General features: G+C 41.5%; 1 protein-coding gene across 11 annotated transcripts in view; it reads left to right on the plus strand.

The window, feature by feature from the left end:
• USP6NL (USP6 N-terminal like) overlaps nucleotides 1-24,362 on the plus strand; it is a 211,738-nt gene that overhangs the window by 119,966 nt on the left and 67,410 nt on the right. For all 11 annotated transcript variants that reach the window (XM_039519456.1, XM_039519458.1, XM_039519465.1 and 8 more), the window contains 2 exons: nucleotides 14,400-14,439; nucleotides 23,226-23,306. In XM_039519456.1, the coding sequence (XP_039375390.1) occupies nucleotides 14,400-14,439; nucleotides 23,226-23,306 (121 nt within the window). The remainder of the gene's footprint in view (nucleotides 1-14,399; nucleotides 14,440-23,225; nucleotides 23,307-24,362) is intronic.

Genomic DNA, 24,362 nt, shown 5'->3' on the forward strand with positions numbered 1-24,362 from the left:
TATTAAAAATGGAAGTACTGTAACTTTAATTGATCTTGGAGGTAGAAATAGAAAAAAACATACACCAAAGTTGTATTAACTTGGTGTATTAGCAAAGCTGTATTAACATTAAGTAAGGTTTTTGGAGACTAGTTTATGGTGAGGCATAACCAATATCCTTCAATTCCTGGGCCCAGCCAGGCATTAATGAACTCAAGTGGCACCAAATTGCGCCTGTGTACTAAAAAGAATCCGTGAAACGTTTGTTCTGTACAAAGATTAATTATGAATTCAAATCTTGTTACATTATTGGTATTTCTGCCTCGCATCCAGGCTTGCTGTCAGGGTTTTCCTCCTTCTCATCTGCATGTGAGGAAGGGTCAGGCCTGTCAGTCAAGATAGTGACTTGACTCCCCCTTCTCTGGGGAGATCCTAGTAGTCTCCGCCACAAGCAGACCCTCAGACAAATTCAGAGCTCAAAATTTATTTTTGTAAATTCTCTTTGGGATTGAGCCCTGGTATATGGAAGTTTGATTGGCAGAGATTTTATTTTCTTATGAAGTTTTTTTTTTACTCCTGAGAATAGGGAATTATTATCAAAGCTGTAACACAACCTTACATAGTGTACCATGAATTCTGCCTTATAATGTGTGGTGCATTTCCCTAGACTGATTCTACTCTCTGAAATTATGCATTGCTAATCAGCACTGGTGGAATTGTTGGGGAAATGCTGTTAAAAAGCAGCTTCAGCTCCAATTAACCTTTTGGCCTTTATAACCTATTGTGTAGTCAAGCTTTTTTTAAAAAATGAGCATAGTGGGAGTTTTTTCTTAGGTTAGTAATGGAAAGTCAAAATAAATTTCAAGATTCATTTTACTAGAACAAGAAAAGATCTTTTTGGTGATTTCAAAGGCATTCAGCGGTTTAAAAAAAAAAGAAGCCTATTTTAGGATTACAAAACATAACTAACAATATAATACACAAATACTCTTGAAGATATACAAGCTTCAGGTCAAGAAACCATCTGTATCATTTTGTCTTAATTATTATCATTCCTGTTTAAAAATTAAGCAGCAAGTCTGACTGAATTCAGAACTCAGGAGCATACAGAATAATGGCATTCAGGGCTGAGTGTGATGATGGTGTTAAGGTATGGATAACTTTGTATTTTAATGACCAATTATTTTTATTTAAATATTGCATAATACAGAAATAGTGTACGTGCTGTAAACTTCAGCCATGCCTCTTGTAGTAAAGGAACCTGCTTTCCAAAATGGAGGATGAGCTTTGAGCTCTACGTCCACATTCTTATACAATGATGACAGCTGCATCACACGTCCTTCCTTTTTAATAAACAATTTGTTTAGGCTTCTGTGTTTGAAGATTCTGAATGCATATGCCACATGTCTTTCCTTTGCAGTAGTATTGCACCCATTTCTGAAATCAGCATTTTCTGGTAGACTGAAATGTGTTGAGAAATGGTGCTGCAAGGTGGGTACTAGTTCTGGCTACTTTGGAGAATTTTTTAATGGTCACTATTGCCCCTCCAAAAGCACCTTTTTTGTCAAGTATGAGTCTGTTCCTTATTGTCTTGTGGATGATAGCTAGTCTCTCTGTGTCCAGTTGCTTCAGGATCAGCAGGATGGCATTCAGGACATTATTCCACCTCTTTCTACTGTTATCTGTAGGGCCTTTCAAATTCACAGTCCATTTTGGTCAATTTCACGGTCATCAGATTTTAAAAAGGGTTAAACTTCATGATTTCAGCTGTTTAAATCTGAAACTTCACAGTGTTGTAGTTGTAGGGGTACTGACCAAAAAGGAGTTGAGGGAGGTTGCAAAGTTGTTGTGTGTGGGGGTGGGGTTGGGAGTTGCGGTACTGATACTCTTACTTCTGCGCTGCTGATGGCAGCAGCACTGCCTTCAGAGCTGAGCAGCTGGAGAGTGGTGGCTGCTGGCCAGGAGCCCAGCTCTGAAGGCAGAGCCACTGCAGCAACAGCGCAAAAGTAAGGGTAGCGTGGTATGATATGCCGCCCAACACTCAAGTCAGCACACAAGTAAGGGTGGCAATACCTTGACCCCCTAAAATAACCTTGTGACCCTCCCGCAACTCCCTTTTCTTTCAGGACCCCTAATTTGATAAACGCTGGTCTCCCCCCATTAACTCTATATAGTATAGGGTAAAAGCGCACAAAAGACCAAATTTCATCGGTGGGGGAGACCAGATTTCATGGTCTGACACTTTTTCAGGGCCGTGACTTTGGTAGGGCCCTAGTTATGTCTCCCTTAGTGAGAAGGAAAATCTGTGTCTCAGGATGGATTTTTCTTATGTTTTCCTCTTATGGTATCCTCGATAACTTTGTGTACCATTTCTTCACTCTTCTCATTCTGTAATGTCTGAGGCAGCAGATGGATACAGACAGAACAATACAAAGCCATATGGTTGATAAGCAACGGCCATACACACCAGCAGTCTAACTGTTGTCAAGTTTTGTGTAGGCGTCATGGCAACAAAGAGTTTTGAGGAGAGACTTGAAGGTGGGTATGCACAGCACTGATCCATGTTACCCATTATGCTTGGGAGGCATTCTCCATAAACATCCACAAAGCTACCTCCTTACACACCTCCAAATTAGTTTTGTTATACAAAAGGATATCTTGGTTTTTGTCCTGAGCTCAGCACTAGACTTAAAAAAAAAAAAAAAAGTGGGGGGCCAAACGAGGGAAAGGGACACAAACAAAATTAACCTTTAGATGTACTGTATATAAGGGTAGAAGAATTTAAAGATGGGTCTGAACAAATGTAAAATTAAGGTATTGTTTTATTCCCTTTTGTAAAAGTAATTGGTATCTTCTGGTTCATTTTAAAGGTCTGTTTTCTGACACATTCTCTTTACGATAATTTAATGCAGTGATAAATATCAAAACTCATCCCAAGTAAGATTTGATATTATAAACTCTGATTTACACTATTAGTTTTAGTTACCTTGGGTATGACAATGTCAGTTGATTCTTTAATGGAGTTCAGCTGCTCTAGAATATTTTATTGCCTCATTTCACATTATAGTTTGAAAGCTATTATGAAAGGGTGACATGTTTGCAAACACAAAACTAAAATGTATCCTACTGCTAAATATCATAGTATTTTTATACTAAGTATCACTCTCTTGACAACTTTTGTGCGTCATAGAATCAAAAGAGAAAAAGATCTATTAGATCATTTAGTCAATATGTCTGCCAATGCAGAAATTTCCCCCTAAAGAATAATTAGTAATATTTTGTCCAGCCAAGATGTAAAAGTCCTAAATGCTGGAAATTCTGCTCTTTCTCTTTGGCTAGCTATACCACAGCCCAATAACAACTCACTCTTAGGATGTTTTTCCTCATATATTTAAATTTTTTTATCATATATATATATATATATATATATATATATATATATGCTAGTTGTACCATCATATACCACACTAAACTCCATATCCACCTTTGTTTTTCCATCCATCAAATATTTGCAGACTTATATTGCTTCTTCTAATCTCATCAAATCTATGCATATTCAGCTCTCTAAAAATTTACTTCATGATCATATTGGTTGCTTGTGAATTCCCTCACTTTGACATTCTTTTTATTAATGTGGTGGTCAGAATTGAACCTCCTGCTCTAGGTCTCTGCACAGACCTCAAAATTTCAGTCCAAAAGGTTAATGTTCTTCAAGTGCTTGCTCATGTTGATTCCATTCTAGATGTGTGCGCGTCCATATGCACAGTCATTAGAGATTTTTGCCTTAGTGGTATCTATAGGGTCGGCGGTAGCGCCCCCTTGAGTGCCATGTTCATGCGTTGGTATGCTAAGCGCTGCCAACCATACGCCCTCTTGGTTACTTCTTACCGCCCATGATGGTTAGAGCACCTTGTCTTGCATTGCAAGAACGTTAGCACTTCTTACAGTTCATTGTTCTGTCTCCTTTATTTTTAATTGATAGGTACTTAGACCATTAAATTAAGTGTTAGAATAGTAGTTTAGGAGTTAGAGTCCCATTAGTGACCATCATGAGAGCTGTTTAAAGTATTTGGGGGAGTTCCACAGAAAGGACAAGTGCAGGATCTGCAAAAACATTCACCCTCGAACTCAAAAGGAACGGGATATCTGCTTGAGGGCCCTCATGGAGGCTGTGCTTCGTCTTACCTCGGAGACCTCTCGATCGGACTCCCACGTGCGGCACTTCAGCATTGGCTCACAACACACCGCCGGCACCAGAATCCACCCAGCACCATTCCCCCTCCCTGGTGCCTAAGAAGCGTCTGATGTCAATGGGCCCAACAGCACCGCAGAAAAATAGGGTTTCGAGCCCCCTTGTCCAGCCAGGGACCCACCTCTGACTTCTGGGAGCGGCAGCGGGTCCTGGCCCCTAGCAGGGTCATCTGTGCCCGAAGTGGGCCCAGTGGCCAAAGAGCAAGTAGGCTCTCTGGCACCGCAGAGGCCAAGCCATTTGACGGCCCCGGCTAAGGCCCCTGCATCTACGGGCAAGCCGGTTATGGTACCGCCCTCTAAGCAGCGGAGTGTCCCTGATCCCTGGACCACAGGCACTGGTTCCCATCACTGCAGCCTTGGTCCCCTGTTAGAAGACACAGGTCCCTGACGCCAAGGTCTCCACCTACCAAGCACAGGACACCTGAGTCACAACGCCGATCCCTGTACCCACAGTACGGTCGGGTCTCCCACCAGAGATCACCACAGTACAGGTCACCATCTCCGACACAGTCTCCCAGGTATCAATCCCTCCGGTGCAGGATTGTTGCCATGTGTGGCATGAGTCTCTGCCTCCCCAGTACTGCTCTTTGGGCAGACACCAGTCCTTGCCCTCTCCTTACCAGTCGCCGATAAAGGTCAGTCGGCAGACTCAGGCATCTACAGCTCCGCCCTGGTCACCTGAAGGGCAGTGGTCCAAGTCTGAAGGAGAGTTCAGCCCCTCATCTATAAAAGGCGAATCGCCACCAGCCCGTAAGACTGGCGCAGCTTCAACGGCGGCAGCTTGGAGGCAGGGGCTGTGGCCCATTCGGTGGCAGTACTGGAACCTGTGGGGTATACCTGTTATGCCAGTCCCATACTCCCACTATTCTTCCCAGGCTGCATCAGACAAGCTGCCCCCAGCATAGCAGGCACTGGCATCAGAACACGGTGCCGGATCCGACGTGGGGGCGACACAGCGGGCCCTGATGCCCAAGGATCAGTCCCCAGATGAGCAAGGGGAAGCCGCCCCTCCTCCTGCAGTTGTTTTCATTGTCTCCAGCCAAAGCGGTGGAGGGCCCCTTGCAAACAAGCAGTCTCCCTCCCCCCAGCGACTTCAAGCCGGTGGAAAAGAAGTACTATGTCCTAGCGAAGGGATTTGTGTACCTGTATACCCATCCTCCAGTGGGGTCCATGGTCGTACCTGCCATCAATGAAAGGGACAGGCAGGGCTAGGCGAGTGGCACACCAAAAAATAAAGATGCCAAGAGGCTGGACTTGTTTGGCAGGAAAATTTATTTGACAGCTTAGTGGAAGAGGGCAAAGTGACCGTCCAGATGGCCTGGGATGCTACGGACTCGGTGGTCAGGGTAGTCGCCTCTGCGTTGGTCATGAGGCACAGCTCCTGGTTACAGTCCTCTGGGCTGTCCCAGGAGATGCAGACTAACTTTCAGGACCTCCCATTTGAAGAAGCAGGGCTCTTTTCGGAGCTAACTGATGCATGGCTTAATGGCCTTAAGACTACCATGCCACCCATCATTCTTTGGGCCTACACACCCCTCAGCAGGCTAGAAAGCTGTTCCGTGCCCCATCTCCGTCGAGGTCCTGGGGTGTCGCCTGGTCCAGCTCCACAGGAAGGAGGACAGAGACAAAGGATTTAAATGGCATTACCCTTCGTCTTCCCGTTCCTCTGCCCAGCCTGGTTCTTCCAGAGGCCAAGAAAGCCAGAAGCAGGCATTTTGAGGATCTGCCCCAGTCACTTCCCAGGATCCACCCCCCTGCTCTTTCCTCAACTACGTGCACCCTTTCTGGTTGGCCTGGTTGCGGCTGACCTCAGACCGTTGGGTGCTTGACCTAAAATCTTTGGTCTGCACCCTGCAGTTTGTGGCCAACCTTCTCTACTACCCCCCTTCCTCGTCCTTCTTCAGGGACCCTTCTCACGAGCAATTCTTCGTTCAAGTGGTCAAGAACCTCCTACGCCTGGGGCAGTAAGGGAGGTTCCTCCAGACTTGAAGGGGAAAGGTTTCTACTCCCACTATTTCCTAATCCCAAAAGTAAAAGGGGGCCTCAGTCCCATTCTGAACCTGCGTCACCTCAATAAGTCTCTCAAGAAGTTAAAAACAACAAGGAGTCCGGTGGCACCTTAAAGACTAACAGATTTATTTGGGCATAAGCTTTCATGGGTAAAAAACCTACTTCTTCAGATGTGTGGAGTGAATATTACAGATACAGGCATAAATATACTGACACATGAAGAGAAGGGAGTTACCTCACAAGTGGAGAACCAGTGTTGACCGGGCCAATTCGATCAAGGTGGATGTAGTCCACTCCCATAATTGATGAGGAGGTGTCAATTCCAGGAGAGGCAAAGATGCTTTTGTAGTGAGCCAGCCACTCCCAGTCCCTATTAAAGTCCAAATTAATGGTGTTAAATTTGCTAATGAATTTTAGTTCTGCTGTTTCTCTTTGAAGTCTGTTTCTGAAGTTTTTTTGTTCAAGTATGGCTATTTTTAATCTGTTATAGAATGTCCAGGAAGATTGAAGTGTTCTCCTACTGGCTTTTGCATGTTACCATTCCTGATGTCCGATTTGTGTCTATTTATTCTTTTACGTAGAGACTGTCTGGTTTGGCCAATGTACATGGTAGAGGGGCATTGCTGGCATATACAACAGTAGTACATGTGCAGGTGAATGAGTCCCTGATGGTGTGGCTGATGTGGTTGGGTCCTCTGATGGTGTCGCTAGAGTAGATACGGGGACAGAGTAGGCAATGAGGTTTGTTATAGGGATTGGTTCCTGGGTTAGTGTTTCTGTGGTGTGGTGTGTGTAGTTGCTGATGAGTGTTTGCTTTAGGTTGAGGGGCTGTCTGTAAGTGAGGACTGGCCTGCCTCCCAAGAAGTTAAAGTTTTGCATGGTCTCTTTGGCCTCCATTATTGCTATCCTGGATCCTGGAGGCTGGTACACAGCCCTCGACTTGAAGGATGCATATTTCCATTTCCTCAGGGCACAGGTGCTTCCACCATTTTGTGCTGGGCCAGCTCCATTTCCAATTCACCACGCTGCCATTTGGTTTTTCGTCAGCCCCAAGGGTATTCACTAAGTGCATAGTGCCAGTGGCCACTTACCAGAAGTGCCGAGGTGTTCAAATTTTTGGTCTAGGGACCATCAACTCGAAGCAGAAGACACGGTTACTTCCTGTAACTGTGGTTCTTGGAGATATGATGCAAACCCACAATCCACCCTCCGTTCCCTCCGCACTGGAGCCTAGTCTCTGGCATTTGGTTTGAAGGAACTGAGCAGGATTGGGGCTGCGCCTCCTCATATAGCCAGGAGAGGGGCTATGGCCACAAGGCCTGAGTGCTGCCCCACTATCGGTACTGCTAGGCAAAATTTTCTGGCTCCAGTGCACTGGGTGCACACACACGTAAGTGGAGTACACATTTGCATCACCTCTCGGAGAACCACAGTTACAGTTAGTAACCATTTCTTTGAAGAAGACCATTCTGTGTAGCTGTTGCACCATGTTTCCTGTATGAGTGCCCTGTAGCCAAATCAATAATAAAGGAATTGGCTTTAAAAATGTAATGAATGTTACCATTTTGAATACTCCAATTTAGGAATAAAATTGTAGCAATAATTGGAGTTATACACCATCTTTCATTCTGAAGGATCCCAAAGCTCTTTATAAATGTCACTGATATATAGCATACTGAAATGCAGTCATGTCTGGGAGAGGGGGGCTACAGTCAGGCGAAATGGCACACAATGTGGGGGTTGGAGAACGCTGGTTGGGAACACTGGCCAGGAACACCAGATCACATCTTTACTCTTTCCTAAATTGCTATAGAGACTTCAGTATCCATGCATGGTCGACAAGATCTTGGGTTTTTAGACTGTTTCTGAAAGACCTTCTGCGTATGGTACATAGTTTATCTGTTTTAGAAATATGAAGGACTGAATTTATTCTCTCAGGATTCAACTTGATGGTTCTAGGGAGTATAGGCATTTCAAAACTGATGTTTAGACCACTAACCATCCCTCCAGATTGAGATAGGGAATGCTTAAATAGGGAACGCTGAAAATCAAAGTTCTAAACTACAGAAAAACATCTATTTCCAAAATACATACCTTGAGCCAAATTGTGTCCTGGCCTGTGCCAGTGGTGAATTTGGTCCTTTAGGGTTAAACAAACACTATTAAATTTGGAAGATCAAACAAACCTGATGACTGGATGGGGTGAAGTCTACTGTATTATTATGATTATTATTAATAATAAAAATAAATATATACAAGTACATTGTTTACACTGTGCTTTAAACCATAACAGTGGAGCTGTCTATGAGTTTGATATAGAGAGGTAGTAGGTTGTATTCAGTTATAAGAATTCATACTCTTTCCTTTTTTGGGGGGGCAGCAACATTTTTGACTTCAGTCACTGATACTGGAGCCTGCTAGTTACTATACACAGTTTATTGTAATAATGGCCAAACACACACATCTGTGGTTATAATGTTGTAAAGTGTTATAAAAGCTGCACACAATTTTATATTAGACAACTTATGAGTAATGTGAGGGTCTCTCTATTTTGAAAGATGTATGAAACCCTGCACCAGCCCCTCAGATGCCATAATAAATTGAAAGATCTAAATTCATTCATCACTTCAAATTGAATAGAAATGTGCATTTGCCAGTAAAACTCTTGTATTGCCCAAAAATAAATATTGTTTCTTTGGTGTGATATAGTATTTTTCATGTGCACAGCTCTGCAAAGACGAACTAATCCTCAGTGTTTCTGTGAGGCAGGGAGATGGGAGTATTGCAGTTTTATAGATGGGAATAAGGACTTAGCCACTGCTACAGGGCCAAGATTAGAGCTCTGAAGTTCCTGGGTCCCAGGCATATGCCTAGACCAGTACACCAGGCCTTTCTTTTTGTGTATGTTTGGACAAAAAACACATCAAGGTATAATGACCTTTAATTTCTGCCCATTTAAGCTGACTGTACAGTGCAGTTTGGTGGATCCTTTTTACAGAGAATAAAAGACTATTAAGTTTTTGCTGCTATTAGATTCTTATTTTAGATGTATGTTAAATTTGTCATGGCTAAAGATTTTCTCCTTGGCTCCCTCTTTGAATATCAAGTAGCATGACTTGAAGGTGTTTATATTAAAGCCTGTCTCTCCCCCCCACCATATATCCATATTAAAATAACTGTTTAAAGTTTTTTTCACAAGGTAGAAAATAGATGGAGGAAGATATTTAATTTACAAATTCACATTACTGGACAATGTGCACTGATCTAAAAATAGAAAAATGCAACTTTAAACAGCTTTGAAAGATGATAAAGCCACAAATTGTATGCAAAAAAGAAGGGAATAATAAAATTAGGTTCAGTTATGACCACTAATTATTTCCTTATCTCTGATCCGTACAAATGGCTTCTTAAATTCAAGTTTATTAGTCCCATTACTTACAAAACATATTGAGAAAAGGGGAGTTCACCTTTTTGTTTTGTTTTGTTTAATATAAGGGATGAGGGATCTCATCAGCTGTGTAGACTTGAACATCTGTGTGTTGGTATATGTGCACGGGCAGTGTGATGTAGTGGACTTGAATGTAGGTCCAGCAGCTATGAACTCCTGAGTTCCAATCCACTGATTCACTTTGAAGCCTTAGGCAAGTCATTCAACTTCTCTACCTTAGTTTCCCATCTGTCAAATGGGAATAATATCTGAGCAGTCATGAGGATTTTTTAGCGTTTGTACAGAGCTTCAATATTCCAACGTGCTATCGAGGTTCTAGGTATGTTATTGTTCAAGCCCATCATTAAAGGATTAAGTTTTAATTTGTTCATCGGTTTATCTAAACTAGCAGTCCCCAGACTTTTGAGGGTCGCATCCCCCTTCCCCCCAAGCTGGGGCTGCAGCTCTGGCGGGGGGGTGGGAGGGAAGGAGGAATGCGGACAAGGCTAAGGGGGCCGAGGCTGGGGCCATGGCTGGGGGCAGGAGCGGAGCCACAGCCGGGCTGTGGTGGAGACCGGCAGCCAGGCCCATGGCTAGGTGCGTCTCCACTCCTGGCCTTACCCCGAGCCTCAGCCCTGGACTGGGAACGGAGCAGCGGCCAAGGCTGGGGGCTGGCATGGGGCCAGGAGCGGAGCTGTGCTCTGGCTGGGGATAGGGCCAGGAGTCGGAGACATGACTGGGGGCAGGGAGGGGCTGGGTGGCGCTCCCTCCCTTCCCCCTATGGGAGCTGGCCCATGCCTTCCACGCTCTCCCGGACATTCCTCCTCACCCCTTCTAGGGGCGCGCCTCACAGTTTGGGGACCTCTGATCTAAACTAATCTATTATAGAGAAAAGATGGAGAGAGAGACACCTCACAAGAGAAAGGAGCCTTCTTGTGTCTACTCAGCAGACCCAGCAGACCGTCTTCCTTTATATGGATATATGGATAAGCACTGCAGTTTTGTATAAAGTTTGCATATCACAGTTCCTTAGTAAGTCAGTTGCTGTATTTCTATAGATGGAACCAAAATTAGAGTTACTTGGTGTGCTAGACTAAGGTTAGGACAGTGTAGAACACTTGCAGTACATAGTAAACTAGCTTCCACAACAAACCACAAAATGAAAAGCTGCCAAACCAGACTGGCTTGGTGGTATAATAGCTGTGTGTCTTCTATGAGATACATAGAAATATGGAGACTTTAGAACACTGTCCTGTTTGCTGCTGATGGTGAAATGTCTTGGCATTGAGAAAAGGCATCTTTGTGTTTGGAACTAGTTGCTTGCGTAATCCATAAGGTCATGCAGAATGCAGCTACTGTATATTCATACAACACAAATGAAGCCAGATCTCCAGGTGCAGGCAGATGGTGCCAACAGCTGAACAAGACACTTGAGAGTTGTCACGGGTGGGGGTGGCGGGAATGAAGTTGGTGATTGAAGAACCGAAAACACTTTTTTTGAGTGAAGTTGTATTTATTTATTACAACTTTTATTCAAGGTAGTTTAATTTTCAGAGATATGGAGTATAATTGAGGGCCTACTTTAATATGGTTTAATTGATATACAATAAAAGCTGTTTTGTCCATCACTTCACCAACCGGAAAGCTTCATAAAACGGCATTTCTGATCTTCATTGAAATTCCAGTTTATAGTCCAGTTGGCAGGGGGTTGGGGCATGGGAGGGGGTGCAGAGTGTGGGGTCTGGGAGGGAGTTTGGGTGCAGGATGGGATGCGGGGCAGCGGGGCAGCGGGTTGGGGTGCCGGATCTGGGGGGCGCTCACGTCTGGCAGCTCCCTGCAAGTGGTGACCTGTCATGGCTGCTCCTAGGCGAAGGCGCAGCAAGTGGCTCTGCATGCTCCAAGCGCTAGCTCCACAGCTCCCAATCGCAGCCAATGGGAGCTGTGGGGGCGGTGCCTGCGGGTGGGGGCAGCGCACTGAGCTGCCTGCTGGGCCTCTGCCTAGGAGCATCTGGGACAGGTCGCCACTTGCAGCGAGCCACCTGAGGTGAGCACCCCCCAGATCCAGCACCCCACACCCCCTCCTGTGACTCAACCCGCTGTCCCAAGCCCCCTCCCACATCCAAACTCCCTCCCAGAACCCACGCCCCAGCCCCACACCCGAACTCCTTCCCTCTTAGTTAACCAGCATTTTTCACTTACGGGCACCCCCATCCGGATAAAACAGCTTTTACTGTATAAAGAAAAATTTGTATATATGGTAGAATAATGGTGCACATAAAGTAACAAGTCAGCCTTGTGATAGTCCAGCAGCCTTTCAACAGGTTAGAAGTTGTTACCTTGCTGTTTCTTTTCAGAAAGGCATTCAGATACCTTTAAAATGTTATCAAGTTAATTGATCCTATTGTTCTACTGTAGGTATATTGTTCAAAAGATTAACTGTCCGTTTTTTCACATTAACTTCCAGTATGTGTGCTGGAAGCCACGTGACCTAAACATGGGAATTCTACAGAGGGTGTTGCCTGGGGCAAACTCTAATAATAAAGTAATTTTTTTCATCAATATTCAGCTCAAATGTAGACTCCGGATTTTAAATGCCAGCATTTTTTAAATGAAGTGAATGTGACCATACATCACGTACTCACATTGTGCTGGACTCTGTGTTCCTTCAGTTCTCTGCTGACTGCAGGAGCAACGAAGAGGTGGAAGGAGGCTTTAAACTACCTTTGCAATTTCCTTCTGGCTCTGGCAGGGGGTCCCTTTAGCCCAGTGGTGCTCAAATTTTTTGTACTGGTGACCCTTTCACACAGCAAGCCTCTGAGTGAAACCCCTCTTCTAAATTAAAAATGGGGGAATTTAATTTAATTGTAATTGAATGTAACAGGGGCTTGTGGCTGACAGCCCCTGCACCTGGCCAAGCTCGTGACCCTCCCCTAGTTTGAGAACCCCTATTTTAGCCCTTGTGCAACTTGGAGGAGCTCTGTTATGCTGGCATGTAATGGCCCCCTACTTAGACCACTAGATTGGCAAAAGAATAGGATGTTTTCTGATATATTCAGCTTAAACATTAGTACCCTTTCAACTAGGTCCCTTTTTTCCTTACAGTATAAGTGGTATCTAAAATAGTGAATCATATAAAGACCCCTTTTTTTAGTTTGTTGCTCTGCAAGCACTGAGGGTTTTGGCATGACAGCTCAGCTCTTGCTCTCTGTGTTCAAAGGTTAGTGTTGCTTGTGAGTCCAGAGCTGTTCTCGGGTACAATTGCACATAAGTGACCTTATTATTTTTGCTCCGGTGTTTTTTGAGGATTTCATATACCTAGACATTTCTCCTGCAAAGCCTTTGGCCAGCTTCAAGCAATTACTTTCCTTGGTGTTTACTTCCTTATTGTTTATCCAAGCTCTAAAACAAGATAGGGGAATTCTTTTAATATTACAGATCAGCTGCTAGAGTTCCACAAAGGCTGAAGATAATATACACATGAGAAGGAAATGCTAGTTGGCAGCAAGTTCCATTAACCTTGTTTCGTGGTAGCAAGGACAAGGGCTAAATTTTGAGTCTCAAAATGTAAATAGCTAAGAGAGCCTGAAAGAGTCCTTGGTGGTAAATTTTCAGTTAGAGTTCATATGATTTCAAGCTGCCTTTTAGAATTAGGGTGAGAAATAAGAGTTCTCTTTATATGTTAGATACCTACTAAAAGCACTACGTGCACTTTACTCACCAATCTGAGTGAGTTTACTAGGTAATTGAAATATTGAAGCTTCTGCCTCTAGCTCAGGGGGGGTCGGCAACCTTTCAGAAGTGGTGTGCTGAGTCTTCATTTATTCACTCTAATTTAAGGTTTCGCGTGCCAGTAATACATTTTAACATTTTTAGAAGGTCTTTCTCTACGTCTATAATATATAACTAAACTATTGTTGTATGTAAAGTAAACAAGGTTTTTAAAATGTTTAAGAAACTTCATTTAAAATTAAATTAAAATGCAGAGCCCCCTGGACCAGTGGCCAGGACCCGGGCAGTGTGAGTGCCACTGAAAATCAGCTCGCATGCCGCCTTTGGCATGTGTGCCAGAGGTTGCCTACCCTTGCTCTAGCTCAAAGATTGTTTGAGTCCATCTGTGTCAAGAAATTGAGTAAAATATAAAAAAATAAAAACCATTTTCAGGTCCTTTAGCTGAAAGTGGTAGACTCATACAATTTACTAAACAGGACTGGCATTGATTGAAAACCATATGGAATTGATCGAAAACCATATGGTCTGAGGCTTGCCGGGCCCATATTTATAAGATAGAGCTATTCATTAGAGACATTTGGGTGAAAAGATTTCATTAACTTATTTGAAACTGTACACTATACATCTAGAAATCCTGTAGGACAATGACTTTAAATTCTATTTCACTGGCTTTTTTTTCACGGCAGAAAATAAACTTTTTTTTATGTATTCTGATAAGCATTTGACTATTTTTAAAGCTAGGTTAACCCATGTTGATTTAGATGGCTTAATTTCTATTTATGCCATCTGTATTTTGCTTTTAAAAATTGTTGGGACTCTTACTGCACAAAATCTTACAATGCTTTTCTGTGCTGTTGTGATCGCTTGCAGGAAATTTTGCAGTAATTTGAGTTAACAGTTTGTTTTCTGCATTCACCTCGGTAACTACATACTTGTAAGAACCTATGAAAAAAATGAATTTGTGCCAGTTAAGCAGGACTAACATCTTTTTCTTTGTTTTTAGTGCAGAGGAACTTCCTTTTCATGATGCAGCAATAGAAAGGGTAAGTCCTATCTCTTATGTCTCTTAAAACTGTAAGCAAGCATCAACACTTGACAGTGTGTCCTTTATCCCCCAATTATAAAACTTATACATATTATATAGTGTCATACTATGGACTTTCATATTGATAGAAAAACATTTCTTGCATCTGCTAGAGGATAGGAATCTCCTCTTAAAATCACACATTTGGTTGAACTGCATTTCTGTTCATATATGACTAGATGCCATTAACTCCCTCTGGAATTGTTAACACCTCTCTTGGGTTAACCACAAAAGGTCACTTACATGACTTTGTACATTGCTGCCTTCACATTCATCCCAGGCTCTGCTGGCCTGGATGAATTATGGACAAACACAGGTTCCTAATGTGACTGCATGTTGAGCTGCTGCTTAATAAGAAGACAGTTCTATTAATGAAATATTTCAAGTTACGCTTGGCTCTTCCCCTAGTTCAGTTCCCTTTGGTTAATTGATACCCTCTACTATTGTCTTTTCAAGTTAACATCTCTGTGCCGCTCAGATCAGCTCCTCCTAGTGCATGGAGGTGGGGGTGAGTGTTTGTTTTAAAAAAATGCAGCTCTCACAGCCTTTAAAAGCTGTCTCTTTGGAAAATTGCAGTATTCTGAGCTACTGAGAGAAGCTAATGGGGATCAGTGTAGGGCAGTGTGCGAGAGAGAGTAAGAGAAAGGAATGCTGCTTATGAGAGGAGAAGAAAAATCCCCGAGTCCCTGTCTGTTTTGCATTGCTAGGTGGTTCTTGGTTCATGACAGCGTGTTTCTGTAACCTGAAACTGCATTGTTTTCTTGCAATGTTTCGTTGCATTTATAGCATAATGAGCATATATTGTTAACTTCATTTTAATCAGAAGGACACAGCTATGTGTGAGGCTGTAAATGTTCATGGTCTCAAATATTAGACAACTTACAATTATTTTTCATTGTCATATGATACTTGAAGCTCTGATTCACTTAACTAAGAATGAGATATATAGTATCCTTACACTATGCTATGAAAATAGTGTCTAATTCTCATATCCCATGTTTTAATAATACTGTCCTAGAGAGAGTGTTTGCATAGGAAGTATATTTATTATACACTTTCCAATGTTAAGTTGCAAATGTAGTTATAAAAAGTAATTACACTGTATTCTAGTTATACTTTTGGTGATATCCTGACCTCTGCTGGCCTGAGGCTGAGGTTTGCATTACTCCAGTCAATGATGCTTAGTTCTGTGCAATTTCTGTGTTACCACAGTAGTTGATAGGACAACTAGCATGTAATTTCATTGTGGGCTAATAATAAAGAAAAGATGGAGGGTTTTTAAATTAACTTATTTGACAGGGACTGCCCAGGCTTTTTTTCTGTATCATTTCTGACCTTGTATGATGTCCAGAAGCAAATATTGGTGGTGTTTTGACCAGTTTGTATTTTACATAAAGAGTCTTTTACTTCTTTCCCATTAAATTTGAAACTCTTTGCCTTTGATCACAACCTGTCCTTCATACACGTTCCACTGTGCAGCCTAAATTGCTTTTCTTTGTGTAACAAGTAAAAATACTTTAGGATGGGGTTAGTGTGACTGCACAGTAACTACTTTTCACATTTCATTTTATAGGCCATTTGAGTGCTTAAATGCCAGAAACCATTGTACTATGTTATAAACCAATTCACCTTCAAATTTATGCAATGTTTTAAAATTGGAGAGGCATCATGGTCCAGTGGGTAGAGTACTGAACTGAAGACCTGGGTTCTATAACTGGCTCTGACTCTGATGTCCAAATCGCTTCATCTCTCTGTCTCTAACCCTAACTCTGTGTCTGTTTCTCCTTGATCTGTCTTGTTTGTTTAGACTGTAAACTCTTCCGATTTTAATAGTTCTTACTATGTGTTTGTACAGCACCTTGCATGATGGAGTCCTGACCTTTGTTGGGGTCTCTACCAAGGCACTACCCTAGGCTCTCTACTCTAGGTGCTATTGCAATATTAATAATAAGAGTGTCACAAAGATGGATATTTGCCAGTTAAGCTTCATCCCTTTTCCCTTTCCAATAGTCCATTATTTATTTTACCTGGAATAAGATTCCCTCCCAATTTCAGTTTGACTCTCTAGTATTCCCAGAGGTAAAAATATTTCAAAGTTTGACTATGTCTATCCTAGCACTTTTGTTGGTAAAACTTTTGTCAGTCAGAGGTGTGAAAAAAAAACTCATCCCGATTCCCGACCAACATAAGTTACACTGACAGAAGCACCGGTGTGGACAGTGCTATGTTGGTGGGAGATGCTCTCCTACCGACATAGCTACCCCTGCTCATTGGAGGTGGGAGAGCAGCTACACAGGAGACCTTACAGCAGTGCAGCTGCAGTGGTATCGCTGTACTTTTGTAAGGTCTCTAGTGTAGACGTAGCCTTTAAACCTACTGCAGAAGACAGAACAGCGGTTTTCTTCAGATTCTACTACATGGACTCTAGATTTCCCGATAAAGCAGTAGTATCCATCTTCTCTGCAATGTTCTTCTTGAGATGTAGACATGTTATCCAAACAACTCTTGTTGGATGTGAAAATGAGCATTGCTTAGGTTTAAAAAAAAAAAAAATCCACAACTGTCCAAAAAACAAACTTAGAGTTTAAGAACCATCATAGACTGACCCAGGAGCCAAGAAGCCTGAATTAACCTAAAGCTCAAGTGAGTTCAGTATTAGAGGCTCAGCGTGAAAATGGGATCTTATTTTTCTGACCAACTAACTGAATAACTTGCCCAGAGCAGAGACCTGGCTTGCTTTACTGGAGACTTGTATGCACATTTCTTCTTCTCTCCCCCGCACCTCCCAAGCCTGAACTATGCCCAGGGAAATAATTTGGAAAGCTTGTGCTACTGGGATATTATAAGGGTTCGCTGTATTTTCTCAGCCTCACTGTGAAAATATATAAATGCAGTGATGCTAGAGCTAAGATATGTGGGAGGCAGCAGTTTTTCTACAGTTCCCTTTTAAGCTAAACGTTACATGACAGAACATAGGAATATTTTTAAAAGCTGAAGATGCCAGTGTCTATCTGCAAAACCTCATAAAGATGCCTCAACAGCGTGAAACTCCACAAGAACCTCAGGGCAATGAAATGCAATGTGAAAAGTCAAATAAGTAAGACTGGCAAAGTAGCAATATCTGTCTCGACACTGTTTGTAGGAGCTGGTATTAAACCACCCAAGAAAATGGATATAATATTGTTGTTTCATTATATATGTCATCCATGTATTTACTATCACCATATTTTTCATTTTCATTTTATTGTGGAAAAAGCTCTTTGGACACCTTTAACTTCCTAATACCTTTTCAGCTTTTCAGACCTGTAGTTATATCCATCTGCTATATTTCTTCATAAATTCTGCTGATCAGAACTTAACTATTATCTTAGATCTAAAGTGTAAATCCACATGGAGTCAATTCATGCTATGGGGTCATTTATGAAATTACTGATCAGCATATTTAAAAAGGACGTTTTTATTGTGCATCCACATTCACATTTTTCTAATGCTATCTCATGAGTGCTTCCTTCCTTTTTTAATACCAAACTTTATGGACTAACAATAGCTTGCCACATTATTTATAGGTGAGAGTCGGAGAAAATTATGCACATTGTGTTTCTACTCTATTATAATGGCCTGAAATGCTATAAAATCACTGTTATGGTTTCTGACTGGCAGAAGCTTATTTCTGTTGGTCTATTTAACACAGCAGTACAACGCTATCATTAGCCTACACATGGCATTTGGCTGTTCCACACATCCTCTGTGGCAATTATCAATATGGTGTTTTTTCCAGCAAAACCCTTGTGTGACAGTACAGAAGTTTTGTGTGTGCGTGTATGTGTGTAAATTAAGCTTTTGTGTGCAATTGTTACACAGCTTTTAAAAGCATTTCTGAAATAGTTGGCCTTTATCTTATTACACAAAACAGTAGTAGTAGTAGTAGTAGTATACATGGTTTAATTACAATAAGATATCTGATACATGAAGTGGATTGTCCTTACCTGTAGATTTATGCCTGATGGATGACGATAACAATAACTGTGTTAAAAATAAGTTATTTTCCAGGTCACTTCATGAATTTTATCATGGAATTTAATTTAAAGATGGAAAATAACTGTAAGGTCACTTAGGGCTTGTCTTCACATACAGTGATACAGTGGCGTAGCTGTACCACTGTAGTGCTGTATGTGAAGAAGCTACTATGCTGATGGGAGAGCTTTTCCCATCATCACAGTTAATCCACCTCCCTGAGAGGTGGTAGCTTTGTTGGTGAGAGAAGCTGTCCCATCAACACAGTGCTGTCTACATAGGGGTTAGGTCAGTATAACTACGATGCTAAAGGGTGTGGATTTTTCACACCCCCGAGTGATGTAATTATACTGATATAAGTCTGTAGTTTAGACCTGGCCTCAGCCCTATTTCTGCTAGTTCAGACTTGGACCAAATTTTGTTGGTGATAGACGCAAGCTTTTGAGCTACACAGAGCTCTTCTTCAGGTCTGAGAAACTAACTCAGGCTATGTCTACATTAGCACTTTAGTAGGTAAAACGTATGTTGCTCAGGGGCTTGAAAAAAACCACACCCGAGAGACATCAGTTACAACAACAGAAATGCCAGTGTGTAACTGCCAGCTGACGTAGCTACTGCCATTCATTGGACATGGTTTAATTATGCCGATGGGACAGCTCTCTCTCGTCAGCCTAGAGTGGCTACATGGGGGATCTTACAGCGGTACAGCTGCATCGGTACAGCTGCGGGACTGTACGGTCTCTAGTGTAGACATAGCCTCAGTTTGTCACTGCTATATACAAGGTGGAACAGATTGTTTAGCATAAGTGGTTAACAAACATTTCAAGGGACCATTCAAGCTGAAGTGGCTCATTAACACCCCTCCAGTCATAGGGAAGAAAGGAAGGGGGGAGGAAGCAGCTGGGGTGGGGTTTGGTAGTGGGTTACAGATTGTTGTGATGATTCATAAATCCAATGTCTCTATTCAGACCATGATTTTTAGTGTCTAGCAAAGCCTGGGAGCTTAAATTCAGAACTTCACCTTGAATGGTCCCTTGAAATGTGTTAACTACTGATGCTAAACAATCTGTTCCACCTTGTATTTAGCAGTTACACTGAGTTAGGCTATATCGACGCCGCACTTTTGTCAGTAAAACTTTTGTTGGTCAGGGATGTGAAAAACCACATTCCTGACTGAAGAAAGTTTTTCTGACGAAAAGCGTCAGTGTGGACAGCACTTGTCGGCAGGAGACACTCTCCTGCTGACAAAGCCAATGCCGCTTGTTGGGGGTGGTTTTATTTTGCCAGCAGGAGAGTTCTCTCCTGTTGGCAAAGAGCGGCTACACAGGAGACCTTACAGCAGCGCAGCTGTGCTGCTGCAAGGTATGTCATGTAGACATGGGAGAGGAGTTAGATTCGATTTTTTAAAAAATTCCTTCTCCTGCTCATTTAAATAGAATGATTCCACCTAAGGCAACAGTCTTGCAACACTTTTGCATGTGCTTAATTTTAAGCACGTGAGTAGTTGACTCATGAGTAAAGTTAAGCCTATGGGTTTGCAGTATTGGTACCTAAAATTTGCTAATTCATTTAGGTTCATGTAACTGTGTTATTGCCTAATAATCGAGTCTAGATTTTTAATGATTTGGGAAGAGCTTTGAGATTGTTGGTGGAAAAATGTTAATTTATAAATGGGGCAATTCTGCATTTGAATTAGGCTGAATAGCCTGGGCAAAGGAGGTCATCACCTCAAAGCATCAATAGTTTTATGTAGAATTTTTCAAACATTTGCATTGGAAATTAACTGCGTGGAGTTTTTAGACACTTAATGGTTTTGGTACTTGCCAAAAATTTGACAGGAAAAAATTTAAACCCTCTCTACTGCAAAAGTGTGTGCATGTGTTACTCCTGGGGAATTCTGTGCCAAAAAAATAAAAATTCTACACACAATATTTTAAAACTCTGCATATTTTATTTGTCAAAATACCACAATATAATAACACCAGTTTCAATTATGCTAGTAATTTATTTTAAAATAACTCTCAGCAATTATGTTTGTAATAATACAGACAAAAAAAGGATTCAGGAATGTTTTTTGACAAATAGATTATTTACTAGGCAAATTAATACGGAGCTTTATACAAATATACAACTTTTAATACAGAACAGAGTAATTAATTTAAACTACAATACAGAAACTTATTTCCTGCACTAGTCAGAAGCAGTGCAAAGGCTTTGGGGGAGTCAGGAGTAATGGAGGAGCTGAGGGAGAGGGAAGGAGCCTGGGAGTGAACTTGGAGGGTTGTTGCCTGTGGGTGGTGGTAGTATGGAACAGCTTTTTTGCAGAGGGGGATTGTTAGGGAGTTGGGGAGCCTCCCCTATGCAGACTCTGGCTGACCCTGAGCCTCTCTCATTTAGTCAGGCACATCTGCCCCCTTGTGTCCCTGCAGCCCTCCTCCCATTCAGCCTCTGGCTCAATGCTGTCACCCCACTAACTCCTAAGCTCGTGCCCCAGTCTGTCTCCCCACCCCACCCCACACTAGCCCTTCTGAATCCCAGCCTGTAACCCCCGCAGCAGTCCCATGTGCCCCACTCTGTCCCCCCCCAATACCATACCTCCTAACCTGGCTCCACAGGTAGGGTGCTGTGATGAATGCAGCTGGCTAATGGCTGTTACGGTATTTCCTGTCAGCGGCTGCTATCCTGTCACTACAGCGTCCTCTGGTGGGTGAAAGGTGGAACTGCAGCACTTCTCAGGAAGGATGTATTTTCTGTGCAGAAAAAAAAATCTGCCTGGGACATGAATTCTGCGCATGTGCAGTGGCACAGAATTCTCACAGGAGTAAAATATATATTGGGCTTCTAAACGATTAAAAAAATTAATCGCGATTAATCACGAGATTTAAAATAATCATGATTAATTGCAGTTTTAATTACACTTTTAAACAATAGAATATTTAAATGTCTTTGGATGTTTTCTACATTTTCAAATATATTAATTTCAATTACAACACAGAATACAAAGTGTACAGTGCTCACTTTATATTATTTTTATTACAATATTTGTATTGTAAAAAAGATAAAAAATATTTTTCATTTCACCTCATACAAGTAATCTAGTGTGATCTCTTCATCGTGAAAGTGCAATTTTTTTTAACATAACTGCACTAAAAAATAAAACAATGTAAAACTTTAGAGCCTAGAAATCCATTCAGTCCTACTTCTTGTTCAGCCAAATGCTAAGACAAACAAGTCTGTTTACATTTATGGGAGATAATGCTGCCCACGTCTTATTTATGTCATCTGAAAGTGAGAACATTCACATGACATGATTGTAGCCAGCTTTGCAAGGTATTTATGTGCCAGATATGTTAAACAGTAATTCTTCGGCCACATTCCAGAGGACATGCTTCCATGCTGATGATGCTTGTTAAAAAAAATGCATTAATTAAATTTGTGGCTGAACTCTTTGGGGGAAAATTATATGTCTCCTGCTCTTTGGTTTTACCCACATTCTGCCATATATTTCGTGTTATGGCAGTCTCGGATGATGACCCAGCACATGTTGTTTGATTTAAAAACGCTTTCACTGCAGATTTCACAAAACACAAAGAAGGTACCAATGTGAGATTTCTAAAGATAACTACAACACTTGACCCAAGGTTTAAGAATCTGAAGTGCCTTCCAAAATCTGAGGGGGACGAGATGTGGAGCATGCTGTCAGAAGTCTTAAAAGAGAAGCATTCCAATGCAGAAGATACAGAACCTGAATCACAGAAAAAGAAAATCAACCTTCTGTTGGTGGCATCTGACTCAGATGATGAAAATGAACATGCATCAGTACGCACTGCTTTGGGTCATTATTGAACAGAACCCATCATCAGCATGGAATCATGTCCTCTGGAATGGTGGTCGAAGCATGAAGAGGCATAAAAATGTTTAACATATCTGGCACATAGATACCTTGCAAAGCTGGCTACAATCGTGTCATGTGAATGTTCTCACTTTCAGATGACATAAATAAGAAGTGGGCAGCATTATCTCCCATAAATGTAAACAAACTTGTTTGTCTTAGCAGTTGGCTGAACAAGAAGTAGGACTGAGTGGACTTGTAAGCTCTAAAGTTTTACATTGTTTTGTTTTTGAGTGCAGTTATGAAACAAAATTTACATTTGTAAATTGCACTTTAACGATAGAGATTGCACTATAGTACTTGTATGAGGTAAATTGAAAAATATAATTTCTTTTTTACAGTGCAAATATTTTGTAATAAAAATATAAAGTGAGCACTGTACACTTTGTATTCTGTGTTGTAATTGAAATAAATATATTTGAAAATGTAGAAAAATATCCAAAAATATTTATAATAAATCTCAATTCATATTCTATTATTTAATAGTACAATTAAAACTGCAATTAATCATGAATAATTATTTTGATCAAGTTAATCTGTTTCAAGTTAATCACTTGAGTTAACTGTGATTAATTGACAGCCCTTATATATATAATTAATTAAACAAATAAATAAAAGCACATCCAGGCGGACAGCTTGTATGCAAAGAAACAGCTCTTTCCAGGTAAGACTAATTTAGCAAAGGTGATGCCACTGGTGCCATGATAATTCTTGATGTTAAATGTTCCTGCTGTGGAAAATATCTTGGTTAAACTTGTTTCTAATAGTTTTAGAAGACTCTAAACTAAATATTTTTGAAAAAATTAGGTTTGAAATTATTAATTGTCATTTTATTTCAGCAAAAGCACCTTGAAATTGAAAGAACTACAAAATGGCTAAAAATGCTGAAGAGCTGGGAAAAATACAAGAATAGCGAAAAGGTAAGTTATGCATGTTTTTGGTCAGTTTCCTCTACTGAATGTAGCAGTATTAAATTAAGTCTAGTGATAATCATACCTATTTATATAATCAAAAAAATAAATTTAAAAATAAAAATGAAAATCTGTTTTTATGATCGCATGGTGCAACAATGTAACTGTGACAAGTCCTCCGCCCGCCCCTCTTCCTGGAGCCCACTGGTTGCCCCAATAAAGCTCAGAGAGGCTTCTAGTTATGCAGCACCCATGGCTTTATTTACACAATGTTCTCCCACCATCAGTGTTATGCTATGTACAGAGCTTGCAGGCCTGATAATCTCCTCTCCTAAACAGGGTCTGTCCTCAGCCTGGAGACTGACCTTCCCCTGGCCATTCCCTCTTCTTCAGGCTGCCAGCCAGCCTATATAGCCCTTGAACCCTCAGGCCCGCAGGTGCAGCCAATTCTAAAGGCCAGGTACCAGGCTTCTCCCCGGCCCCAATCTATTTCCCCTGATTGGGGCTGGCTGAGCAGGGGCTAATTAGGTGCCTTTGCACCAGTGCCCTGCTACAGTAACAAACTAACAAAGAAACTGGTGTTGAAATACAGGAGTTTTAAAGGACAGCATTTTGGGGGCCACGTGGCATATTCAGAACTACCATTGCCTATAAATTCCTGTATTGCATTATAATTGTGGAATGGGACTGGGACATTCCGGGGCGGGGCACAGTGTTAGGGTACATGCTGCATAACATTTGTGGTAGAAGGGGAACTGTACATCACAAGATGAGCAGGTAAATAGAGATTAAACTACTAGTCTTCAGGAGGAATAGTCAACACATAATTATATTTGAAAATAGTAAAGAAATAAAAGTAAAAACTGTTATAAAGTTAAGCAGAGAGAGGCCCTATCCAAAAGTCCAGATGGGAACATGAGAACTCTGGAAAAATTTGGATCTGAATCTTAAATTTATGCTTTGACTTTGTGCCCGTTTGTATGCTGAACATTATTGTAGTATTTAATGCTGAACATTTTAATCAAACCGATATACAGGTGGTGCATAACCATAATGGAATCTGCT

The sequence above is a fragment of the Mauremys reevesii genome, linkage group 1 (assembly GCF_016161935.1).
Source record: "Mauremys reevesii isolate NIE-2019 linkage group 1, ASM1616193v1, whole genome shotgun sequence".
In the NCBI taxonomy this organism is placed as follows: Eukaryota; Metazoa; Chordata; order Testudines; family Geoemydidae; genus Mauremys; species Mauremys reevesii.